General features: G+C 38.6%; 1 protein-coding gene across 17 annotated transcripts in view; it reads right to left on the reverse strand.

Annotated features, from left to right (window-relative positions):
• Nucleotides 1-228: 228 nt before the first annotated feature.
• The window catches only part of RAPGEF2 (Rap guanine nucleotide exchange factor 2), a 238563-nt gene continuing 226201 nt past the window's right edge, over nucleotides 229-12590 (reverse strand). For 9 of the 17 annotated variants that reach the window (XM_075198102.1, XM_075198094.1, XM_075198115.1 and 6 more), the window contains 7 exons: nucleotides 11540-11763; nucleotides 11001-11177; nucleotides 10472-10624; nucleotides 9633-9852; nucleotides 6215-6774; nucleotides 2187-2510; nucleotides 229-1945 (listed from right to left, as the gene is read on the reverse strand). In XM_075198102.1, coding sequence (XP_075054203.1) covers nucleotides 1917-1945; nucleotides 2187-2510; nucleotides 6215-6774; nucleotides 9633-9852; nucleotides 10472-10624; nucleotides 11001-11177; nucleotides 11540-11763 — 1687 coding nt within the window. In that variant the 3' untranslated portion in view covers nucleotides 229-1916. The remainder of the gene's footprint in view (nucleotides 1946-2186; nucleotides 2511-6214; nucleotides 6775-9632; nucleotides 9853-10471; nucleotides 10625-11000; nucleotides 11178-11539; nucleotides 11764-12590) is intronic. The other 8 variants (XM_075198100.1, XM_075198131.1, XM_075198116.1 and 5 more) reach the window with 4 other exon arrangements.

Genomic DNA, 12590 nt, shown 5'->3' on the forward strand with positions numbered 1-12590 from the left:
ACCTTTAGTAACTGGACGAGTACCTGGTCCATCATGTATGTTTCTTGCTCTACTTCCCAGAAATGGTCCACGTCCAGTCTTGGTTTGATAGGTACGGTACATTTACCATACTGAGAACTGTAAATTCCCTTTGTGCACTTTATTATGATACTGTACAAAAGTCACCTGCACCCTGTTATACTTGCACCATGTCCTGTGAATTGAACATTACAATAATCAGCCATTAAATACTGTTATATTTATTTATTCTCCAGCTTCATACAAACTGGATGTAGAAGCATAAACATAGTACATTTCTACCATTTTCAACAAAAATATAACCAATATGTACAATTATTGTATTAAAAATACAAAAGGGATACAGACTCTACCAATGTCTTTCTAAAAGACATACAGGTACAAGTAGTATCATGAAATCACCAGTTAGTTGTACATTCTGCACTTGACATCACAGGGCGAACTGAGATCAGCAGTCCTATATTCTACCATTATATGATGCTTAGAACATTTGTGCAATGTGTGATAGAGCAAGGCTTCTGTCTGCCTCTATGCACGAGGCCCACTGCCTACAGAAAAAAAGCTGGCAAATAGATGCATATAACATGTAAAATTACGTAGGCATAACTGACAATGTGATATAGAAGTTAGGTAGACAAAAGCCATGATAACAGGATTGAGAGAGGATAATTAAATAAAGCACTGACATTGTTTTAAACAGTGAAAAAACACTGCATTTTGTTTCATTGTTTCCTTTAAAGTTGTATACATATATATATATATTTGATTAACCACTGATCAATATGATCAGCTCAGCTCAAATGAAAAAAAAAAAAAAAAAATCATAACAATCCAAGATCACAAGTTCCTCAACACGGGAGTATTACTCGGATTTGCAGCCTTCAGGTGTCCGGAGTCTGTGCAAAGGGAGAAGATGGTGATTTCAGTCATGAAAGTGTAAAATAGCAGCTGTGAGCAGATGAATGCTACACATTAGCCTTCTCTACAAGTGCAGTATCCCACAATGGCATTTAAGTCCGCTTTCCATCTACATGAATGTGCTGCATTGTTAGGGATGGCCTATAAAATGACAATGGTCGTTGAAGAGGTTGATTTTTCAGATGGGCAATGAAAAGAGCTTGCTGTTCGCTCAGTATTAACAACTAGTAGCATTTGTTGAGAGTCCCAAGCTGCCATCACTTTAATATAATCCAGTTCTTTTTTTTTTTTTTAATTAAAAATCTCTATACAAACATAAAAAAATAAGTCATAACTTAGGTGTGAAATAACACTGTAAATATCCTGATGTAACATATAAGCTCTCTGAACTCATAGCGTGCACCTTCTTTACTGCAGAGGGTTGCTCACGCATTAAAGGGGCCATATTGTAACAAACCGTAATGTAAACAAAACAAAACCAACTCAAAACCCATGTACAGAGACTATTGAAATGCAATCTCATCTTAAGTTAAAAAATGGCTGATATAAGCACATGACTTTGCTTGCCCTACAAACAGTAGACAAAGCGGTTTATTATTTATTTATGTATATGAATAAAAGTTAAAACAGATTAAAAAAAGAGACACCCTTCAGGCATGAAGAAGTGCAATCAAAGTCTGACATTGCTGATGTGGCAACGGAGAAGTTTGGAATGATAACAGTGCAAGGTTCAGCCAGCTACCATCAGGTTGCAGGTTCTGCACCGTCTATTTCAAGCAACACAGCTTGCAGAGGACGAAAAGTGCCAGGGTGATGTCTTCACAGTATATTACATGCCAGGGAGTGGGGGATAGACGATGCCCAGTGCTGCTTTAAGGCAGAGGAGGAGGAAACGGGTCCACAGACTCCAATCATATGGGGCATCCTCTTGTGCTCTCCTATTAAGGTGGCTTATCCTAGAACAGGATATGATCTCTTCCTCATACAGCAGAAACTTGCTCATCATCTGCTGGAAAAATCAAAGCATTAAAAATACTAAAATAACAGGGATATTCGCTGTAATTTCCTTACACGACATCTTTTTAATATCAGATCAGTCACTGAAATGCTCACCACTGGATTGCTTTCAATTTACCATTTGTTAAGGTCATACTTTCTATTATGATTATACCGGGTAAGCAGTGCCTAACACCACAATAAATCAATCACCAACCCAGAGGTAATTATAACTAAAACACATGAACACTTACCATCGTCTTTCTCAGTAACTCCTTGTGCCTGATATTTAGCTAGTCGTGGGTCAGTCTCGTTTGGTTTATGCCATTGTGGCTTGTTTACTGGCTTGCTTAGGGGCGGATTATGTGACAGTGGTGATGTTGCTGGCGCTCCTTCACTGTCACTCCTCCGAGCCATCATCCTGGAGTGCTGCAATGCTACGTTATAGTCCGGGGGCTTCCTGGATAACTGTGGGTGTCCTTCAGCAAATTCGGTTATGGGAATGCCTACGTATCCCGGCGGTGTTGGTGGAGGCTCTCTGTACCGACCTTCTTTCCGTGCTGTGGTAACACAATACACTACCATAAGAGACAATTATTGTCACAACAGAAACACAACAAAGAACATTAAATTATCAAACAAAACTGACACAAACATTTCTGCAAAATATAAGTGCTGAAAATACAAATAAGTCTGGTTATATTTAAGACAGAACTCAAAGACAATTATGTCATATAAAAAATAAATATTAAACAAAAAAAACCCACCGATATTTATATATTCTAACTGTAGACCCTATGTATTTGAGTTTTACACTTGTGTTTTAAATAGTGCTCATCACTAGAACAGAAGCTATTGTCTTCTATAATCATCCATTGCTAAAAAGGTGAATGTTAAAGTCGACTAAATTTAAAATGCAAATTGTTGTAAACTGAAAAGAGATACTTGTATCATTCACAAATATATATCTCAAAGTTTCAGGAGCTTATTTAGAGAGAGGAGTAGTGCTGTGTTTGATCAAAAATAACTTGTCTCTATGAGCTCAAAATTGTTGATGTGAGCCTCATTGTATACAGTAGGGTACACAAGGTCACATACAACATATTTAGACAAATCATTATGCACCATAGTGAAATCAAACATTTAGACCCAATCAATAAAATATAAACAAATAATATAATAAAAGAAGTACATGCTTGCTGCTAAAAGCAATTTACAGTCCCCAAGCTGCACAATTACAGGATGGAGTACATCAAAATAATAGATCCACCTAAAAATAGATAGCAGTATGTAGCAGCACATCATAAAGAAGTACTGTAGTATTAGGTTATTGTAAAAAAAAAACACAATGAAAGTGTCATTTTATATATTTGTACCTAGGTGTAGAAGTTTTTTCCAGCATAACATGTCACATATTTTCCTATTTAAAGTAGGGTTACATGTAAGATATCTGGAATGTTTTTGCCCTTTGTTCCTCCCATAATTTGGAGCACCATGCCTAAAAAGAAGATTTTGTACTTACGTTAAATCTCTTTCTCAGATTCCATATGGGGCACACTGTTACCATGGGGGGTTGTATGAGGGCGCATGGAGTTGGCACTTAAATAGTTAACAATTAAGTTTGCTGCTGACTCCTCCCCTCTACAACCCCACAGACCTCAGTAATACTAAAGTCCCAAGAAAAGGGCTCAACAACACAACTAACTGCATGACAACAAAAATGGAGCGAATGCAGTGTCCCCCAGATGGAACCAGAGAGAGAGATTTAACGTAAGTACAAAAATCTTCTTGTCTCCTTCATCCTCTCTGGGGGACACTGCTACCATGGTGACCGTCTAAAGTTGCCCTTAAGGGAGGGAATGCTCTGGTCTACTAACTGCAAAACACTGCGGCTAAAACTGGCGTCCACAGACGCAAAAATGTTGAACTGGCAAAACCTCATAACTGAGGAACCGGTTGCCGCTCTACACAGCTGCTCTTTTGGAAGTCTTTTGGAGTAAGCATCTCTACCCGTTTGCGACTGTCCTCATGTTGCAAGGAGTCTACCTCTATTGGCAGCCTGAACTTTATAGCCCGTGTTCACAAGAAAGGATCTCCAAAAAACCCCAAAACACTGAGTTCGTAGTTTAGGGAAATTCACCGGCAGGAAAGTACTTTTACCTCCGCCATGTCTAGGGCAGAGTAACCAGATAGAGAGCAGCCTGTCAGTTACACACAGTATACTGCTGATCAGTAGCAGCGATACCCATAGTACCAGGAGATACAGAGCAGCCTGTCAGTCACACACAGTATATACTGCTGATAGAGAGCAGCCTGTCAGTCACACATAGTATATACTGCTGATAGAGAGCAGCCTGTCAGTCACACACAGTATATACTGCTGATAGAGAGCAGCCTGTCAGTCACACACAGTATATACTGCTGATCAGTGTCTGTGAGGTAAAACTGCTCAGGAGTTTATTCAACGGTCTACTGTCCAGTTCCGAGAATTGGCTTCAATGAACAGACCAATTTGTGAAGGAGCAGTCCTATAGGAAAATGACATACTCCTCCACAGATTTTAACCACTATGTGTTATTATTTAAAAATAAACAGACAGGCCATAAAAACATTCACACCACAGAGATAATGGATCGTAAAATCACTTTTGTTTTGACCCTGGCTATTACCTCAAAACAGTATAGAAATTAATCTCTGGATAATAAAATTAATGTCTCATAATAATTTGACTGAACACTCATGTAAAATACTGTCTGCATTAACTTTAGAGCCTTCTATAATAAAACTCTAAACTGTAGGATGAGAGATATATATATAGATATATAGATATATATAGATATATATATACACATATACACACACATACACACACACAGTCTTGTCTCTATTACCACAAGGAACCTCATTAACTAGATATTTCCCCCAGTGGGGTACTTAGCTGCTGAGGACAGTGTCACACTGAGCACAAACGGCCCCCTGGTCTGTTTGCCCTACAGGTAATTTGAAAAAGCTTTTTCTTATGAGACATTATATTTCTTTTTTTTAAAAAAAAGAAATACGGAATAGGGAACTTTCACAGAGAAAAATACAGTAACATTTACTAGTTCTTACTCTGGCTAATAGCCTCAAAATAGTAATATAAATATATGTGGTAATAATAATGGAAGATAGTGTGAAAATTCCCCTAAGTACTTGCCCCACTGGGGTACTTAGCTGCAATTGTATCTTCAAGGAAGAGAAGTCAGCAGCAGATGGATTCTCCATTATTTCAGTCAGGAGTCCGTCTGAGGTAAACTCTAACTGAATTTTCCCACCTTTGGAGTGTACCAATCAGCAAGGAGGTCTCTGTTACAATCCCCACACTGGAGGCTTTTGCTTTGCAGCCTTTTAATCTGTGCTCATATTGTGGCCAGATGAAATCCAAGTCCCCTCCTCCGCCTCAGTGGGAGACTTGGTATTTCCCTGTAAATGGCCGCTCCTCAGACGAAGGGCCCGCGCTCTGTGCCAGAGGCACCGCTGGATCCGTCGGGAGAATACAGTGACAGTCGCATAGTGGCTGTCACTGCCTGCGGGTTGATTCTTTTCTATCTGCTTTCTTGTTCTTTTTTTAATAAACAAAAACGGAACTATATTCCATTTAAAAACGAAATGAACCAGTGTAAAACATAACACTAATCCACTCCTAACCTCACGGACATGTCAGTAGCACTACGAAAATAATAAAAATCTAATCTAGCAGCAAGCACTGCAGAGCAGCACCGAAACAGCCCAACTCCTTGGGCACTTAAACAAAACTGAAGTCTGTGGGGTTGTAGAGAGGAGGAGTCAGCAGCAAACTTAGTTATTAATTATTTAAGTGCCAACTCCATGCACCCTCATACAACCCCTCATGGTTGCAGCGTCCCCCCAAAGTGTATGAAGGAGAAATATACTTTTTTTTTTTTTTTTTTTAATTGTCCCCTCTTTCCATACACTGCCCGTCATTCCCTTTGTCTGTATTCACTGTGAGAAGCACTGCTAAACAATGCAGAAAACTCTTACTGAACATGTCTGCTGCTTTTCAGTAATGATGGAATACAGACAATTATTTACTGTGACTTTCTGTCTGCTTTCTGGAAATTTCTGGATAATGGGTTTCAGGATAAGAGATCGCATATCTGTATTCTGCTGCAGATAAATACATTCATATTAATATACATACAAATAAAATGGACAGAGTCTGAAATGCCAGCATCAGAGCATTTAACTAGTATGATAAAACAAGTAAATAAGTTATTCTTACCAATAAGACCCTTTGATGAAGCTGCGGTTACAGCTATGTGTGTGGGCACAGGTAGAGGCTTTAACTCATCTGAAGTCTGTGATGTTATACTGCTTGTTTCTGCTTCCAGTGCAACATCTTTTCCACCTCTTCTCTTAATGGTGCCAGTGTCCCCCTCAGAGTCCTCACCCCAATAGCCAGTGGACGATGCCCAACTTGCCCTGGACTGTGCTTGGTCTAAAGCCTCTCTTCCTTGATTGTGTCTACCATACTTTGTGCTATGATCAGAAAATGTGACCTGGTCTGGATGACTCATTGACGTCCAGAAACCTGTTCCATCTGATGTGCTGTCAAAATGAACATGGCCAAACGAGAGAGTCTCCCAACTTCTTTGATGCGGAATAGTCTGAATGTTGTCATGGGATCCACTTGAACAAGAGGTCCAACTACCCCGTCCACTGTCTGCAGCATCGAGTGAAGCTCTATCTCCTTGGTCCTGTGAAAGCTCCTCCATGCTGGGAGAGGATAGAACTGTTGCACCAGCATATACGCCTCTGCTCTCTGCCAAATGTGCGTAGGGGCTGAAAGGGTATCGAGGGAAAAAAATGGAATTAGTAGTCAATATAGTGTACAAACACATTCAACTCCTACTAGGCAATTTAGTAACTATTCTGGAAGCACTGCTTCCTTGAAAGGTCAAGCTCATCATTATTACAGAATTCACTCCTCGCCACATTTATCAATAGTTTTCACATAGATCATGTCTACAATATTTAACATAAAAAAAAAAAAAACATTTTGAAGGAATTTTGATATATTTTGTGCTCTTAAATTCTCAAAAACTTCCACCTCCAAGACTTCTTCTGTCCTGCTATCCACCTAAGGAATTCCCCAACAAGTCCAATCAAAAAAAGCTCGTTGTGTAGCACATATGACATTAGACTTTAAATATTCAAAAATCACAAAGAGGACAACATAGATACTCCCCAGGTTGTGGTTGTTTTAATTTCCAACTTGCAGAAATTATGCAGAGGGGCTAAGGGGAGATAAGTACTATAATTACAGTCGTGAACAAATAATACAGTGCAAAAGGTATTCACATGTACTGTAATAAAACTTAGAATACGGGTATGACTGAAAGGCAGATAAATCCTATTGGGCAGCAGTAGAAACTTACCACAATCAATGTTATAAAGGTGGGAAATGTTTTTGCTTTATTGAACCTTCACTGGGTTTTGCTACTTCTACTTTAGCTGCCATTATTAAAGATAATGCTTGTAGAATGGAACAATTTAAGGGTTCAGCACCTTTAACATCTACAGGGTAAAAACAGAAATCTGGGAAATCTGTCAACTGTAGGTGGAGAATCAATTTGGAAGGAGTATAAGCTTTGTGAGCATCCAAGCAAAAGTTACAAGTCATTCTGAGGGCTTGGATGTGAAACATGGAGATACAAAATTAGGTTTGTGGATTATTTAATATTTTCCATTTTCAATGTTAAAGCAGCTTGGGGAGCTGTAAAACATAAATCATTGAGCTCTATATTTGTGTTGTCAGTACATAATGCACTTTTCCAAAAGTCTGACACACCAAACATAGAACAGAGAGAGCATTTATAGTGTGTCAAGTGTCCGGAACACAGATTACAGAAAAGAAGAAGGTAGATGCAGGTTTCCTGGAGTATACATGTGTCAGCAGCTGCCTTTCCTAAATTACTAGTAAAATCATTATAGATGATGCATAAACTGTACAACAAATTACTGTATTAGCGCATTTGGATGACTTCCATCACGAAGTAAAAGCGGTTTTACCTTCCATCTAACAAGTTCTTCAAGGAGATAGTGCTACACTCAATGCTGCCTACTTACAGCAGATGAAGGCCATGTATCTGAAGCTAAAGGAGGCGATAATAACATCACTTTGCATTACTCTTAGAAGAGCTCTATCCGCATCCGGCAAAACTCTATCCGCATCCGGCAAAACTCTATCCGCATCCAGTAATCAAGAATATAGCCTAGACCTGGGCAGAAGTTACCCCAATCTCTCTACAAGGGGGTTGGAAGAAAATGTCCCCTCAATCTGTAAACATCTTGAGAGCTTTGAAAAATAACGAAACCTGTGAGGACTTCACAAATAAAAAAAAAAAAAAAAATCGGTAACTTGCCCAAGAGCTAGAACTGGGGATAAACGTAATAATAGCTACATCAAGTCTAAGCAGAGAAGAGCTTTCAAATGATGGGAGTTGCAGATTGTAAAGATAACAGAGGAGGCTAGATCTAAAAGTGTCACAATGTTTTTACAACCAAGGGTACTTGAAAAAGTGGTTTCCAACACGTCACGTTTCTGAAAAGTGAATAGACAAATGGAAAACAGCCGTATGTGCTATGAAGAAACATACCCAAAAAAGAGGAGTATAGCTTTCATCCAGTTATGGATCTTTTTCTAAGAAGGTGTTTATCTAACCAGAGATTTCTACATCTAACTTCCTCAGCAACTGCATGCCAATTTTTCAGCTCAATTCCTGTAGAGATAACTGAAAAATAAGCTGCACACAGCTTTGAAGATGTTGTGATGTCTGTTCTGTGCCAGTTCAGTATTTGTGAAATGTTAGTTTGCTTAGATGACAGTGTTGTACTCTACTAAATGTTATATTTTTCATTATATCTCTACAGCTATGGCTCTATATCTATAGAACACTATGGGGCATATTGAATTGTGCCGTTTCCGCGGCGCATAAAAACTACTACCGTTATTACGGTAGTAGTTAGCTGGATTTCAGCTCGCAGCTCCCTGAGCCGTGAGCTGAAATCCAGCAAGAAAAATTACCGTAATAATGCGCGGACTGCGAGATTGTCAGCGTTTCCGCCGACAATTGAATATGCCCCTATGTATCTATATTCACACATACATTTTTACAGTATGTAATGTGTGGTCCTGATTTACAAGTCAGATAATTTAGGCTTCTAGTGTGAATTTATGAATGGCAATGTGTGAAATAGATTTAAAAGGTATTCAAGAGCCCCACTGGCCTCTGTAGTAAGTGGTAAATGATTGAGAAGAGAAGAATGTGTAAAAGACTAGAACGTTTTTCAAACAGACTTTCTGCAATTTTGACTGATTTTCCAACAGGAAAATATATATGTTAATTAATTTAATATGTACTTTCTTTCCACCAGAAAGCAAAAAATAGAACTAAATACAGCTTAAAAGTTTGGGGATATGAATGAGTGAAATAAATTTGGTGAAGTTATTTTTGGTGCAATGTTTACAATCATGAGTACTTGATTACCATTAGTTTTATTACTGGTTTATGAATAAAGCAATGCTGCAAATTAAAAATTACTAAAAAATTTGACATTTTATCTGAGAAAGTAACATTTAAATGTAATAACATAGCAAGTACTACATATGGATAGACCAAGAATATTTGGACACGTACCTAACGCAGCAAGAGTCGGCTTCAATCATGGCTCTTCTGTCAGTCCTCCCCACACCTAGATTAGTCTCCACGATGCTCACGGAGTGCCTCTGTCGTCTGTCATCATGCAAGTGCATGCCATCATATGAGGAATTACTGACAATGCTGGATCGGGTGGAGACCTCACCGTGCCCAGAGTCTGAGAAATTATCCACAGTGCCACTTACTGCTAGGGCGTAACCTAATTAAGTACATAAGACATTGACCATGATACAAGAGGCCTTTGTGCAACATGAAAGATACACTTCAAACAGAGAAAGGAAGACCACACAACCGTCATGTGCTCTTAAGAAAATAACACTTTCAATTTAGGTCCCCTGCACGTTACGCTATATCACTAGTTCATAGTGAATGGTTAGTCTGCCTATTCCTGAACAGTGGTCTTGCCCACAAATTGTCTGTCCTTTCCATGTGTAGGCAATACGTACATAGAATGGCGCACAGTATGGTGAGAAAAAAATAAATCTGTATTTGGCATGTGTTGTGTGGCTCGGAAAAGATTGGCTTAACCAAAGTTCAATGGGTAAGAGCGTTAAACCTAAGACAAGGGTCCTGGTACGCTGGCTACCCAGACAGATAGCCATGATTTTTTTTTTGTAGCCTAGAAAGCTTTACATTGTAATGCTGTACTGAATGTTCTAAGCTGTTGGTCTTGAAGCAGAGACCAAAAACGTGCTAAGAACGTAATTGTCTTTAGTGAATCACCGCTCTATTCTGCCATAAACATAACAATTATACAGTACTATGTAAAGCACATTGTTTTACTTGCCATAATGCTTGAATGTTTTCTTTTACGCTACCTTTTCTAGGCGAGTTCTGTGGAGAGGTCGGAGGGGAAGAAACCTGCGAACAAGCATTGGATAAGGTGTCCTCTGCTGTTTTCTTCAGTCGTTCTACGTTTCCTTCTTCTGACAATGAAAGAATTTTCTTTAACGCTTGAGGGGAGTTCATGCCTTTTAGAAAAGTCAGTAAGAAAGGGGTCTTTTCAGATAAAAATAACATTGCACTTGTACAGTAACAATGTTAATAGACAAGGTAGTTTACTTCTTTACTTTGCAGCAAAGAGTTTTAAATGTGTTTACAAAAATAATCAAGTGGGGAAGTGCCTGTCTGTTGAGTATACTGAAAACTGAAGAGGGAGTGCAGCCAATCGCTAAGCCACACTGACTTCCATACAGCAAGCAAACTTTAAAACTCATAACATATTTTGGACTGTCAGTGTAATAACAAATCACAATCCATGTAATGAAAGATGTTGTTATTGTGGGATGATAGTTCGTTCAAAGTTAGTTACAGGAAACTCAACAATAACACAATCATTGCAATTACCGAAGGGAGGCAGGTCCTTGACAGGCACCTTCTTTCTAGAAGGATAGAGGGACACAGCTGGAACTTGCAATGCCTGATTCATCTTTAATGCCTGTTGTTTCTGCTGTGTTGCTGCCCGAGCCGCGACTGGTGATGTGTCCGGCTTCCCTGATCGTTTGTCACAAGGCGTTTTTGGCACTGCGGAACCATTTGTATTCAAATTATAACAGCAGCAATACATGAAAATATGTACACTTAAAATTAACACCATAACCCGTTAAGACTTGTATGCAAAATATTAACAATAACTTAAACAAAAAAAATTAAAAATACAACCCCAAAAACAAATACATATAAAATGGCAGACTAGATGGACCTGTGGCTACTTTTCTGCCATAAAATACTATTAAATACTTTTCTTTTCTATATAACTGTATATAATCAATGGTTAATTTAACCAGTTTTCATGTGCTCAAAGCACACATGGCTTGTTTTAGAAAGTGAACCCAAATCACTTCCAAGTGAACAGCTTTTGCACTAGATGATAACATGCTGCTTACATGTATTTGTTGCTGGCTCACACTGCAGTGAAAGCGTCTGTAGGTTCTCTTCATCCATTTCAAGATCCAGATCGGACAAGTATTGCTTTACTTTGCGAGCCATCTGTGCATCTTCGTACAATTTCTTGGCATTTAGGAAAGAGCTGCGGCGTACGCGCTTTTTGTGACCACCAGTCTGTGCAACATCAAGGACGGTTGCATTAGTGCTTCCTTGACTGAGTGACCTACAAACAGAAGATACAATACAATGAAATATATCATTCTAAGCTTGGATCTGCTATAATGTAGTCATGCAAGGGTCACAAAGGTAATGAATAATGCTCATCATGCCTCATTCCAGTAAGTCAAAGCTAATAAAAAGCTAGTAATGATACAAAAAATCCATCTATCACAGCAGAATATGTTCTCAAAGCACCACCCAACAAGCCATCGCTACAGTATTGTGTTGTAATCCTGTCCCAATATATCTGCTTCTGGAGAACTCCAATCTGTGTCTCATAACTCTTACATTAAAATAAACAAACTAAACTATTAAGGTTATAAATATAATGATAAAAAAAACATATATATGTAATATAAGGTCATGCAACAAAATTTTGGTTGGTTGGTTTTACAGCGGTCATGGAATATCACGTGCTGCTGGCGAGTGGCTTGATGATGACAAATTACTGTGTTAACTACTCATGTTCTGTGGTCAGTAAAGTAGCCAGTTAGTATATGAGGAGACCCAGATTGATCGCCATGCAACATGGACCTTTAACTGTTATGGAGGAGTATGAAGCAGTCTTGTCACTTTGAGTTACCCTCTTCACAATTTATCACTTACCAAGCCCATAGAAAAATATCAAATGTATGCAGAAAATAACCAATTGGAAATCTAAACTGCCCACTGGAGTGACCATTTCAAGGCTTTTTTTTGCTTTGTTTCTTATTATTTTTTATATTGTTTCATTCATATTATTTGCTTCAGTAGGTCATTAATGAAGACAACATTTGATTCGTTTCAGGATTTTCATGCTATACGCATAATCCTCTATGAGTAACTTTTGAC

This window comes from Mixophyes fleayi, chromosome 1 (assembly GCF_038048845.1).
Source record: "Mixophyes fleayi isolate aMixFle1 chromosome 1, aMixFle1.hap1, whole genome shotgun sequence".
Lineage (NCBI taxonomy): Eukaryota > Metazoa > Chordata > Amphibia > Anura > Limnodynastidae > Mixophyes > Mixophyes fleayi.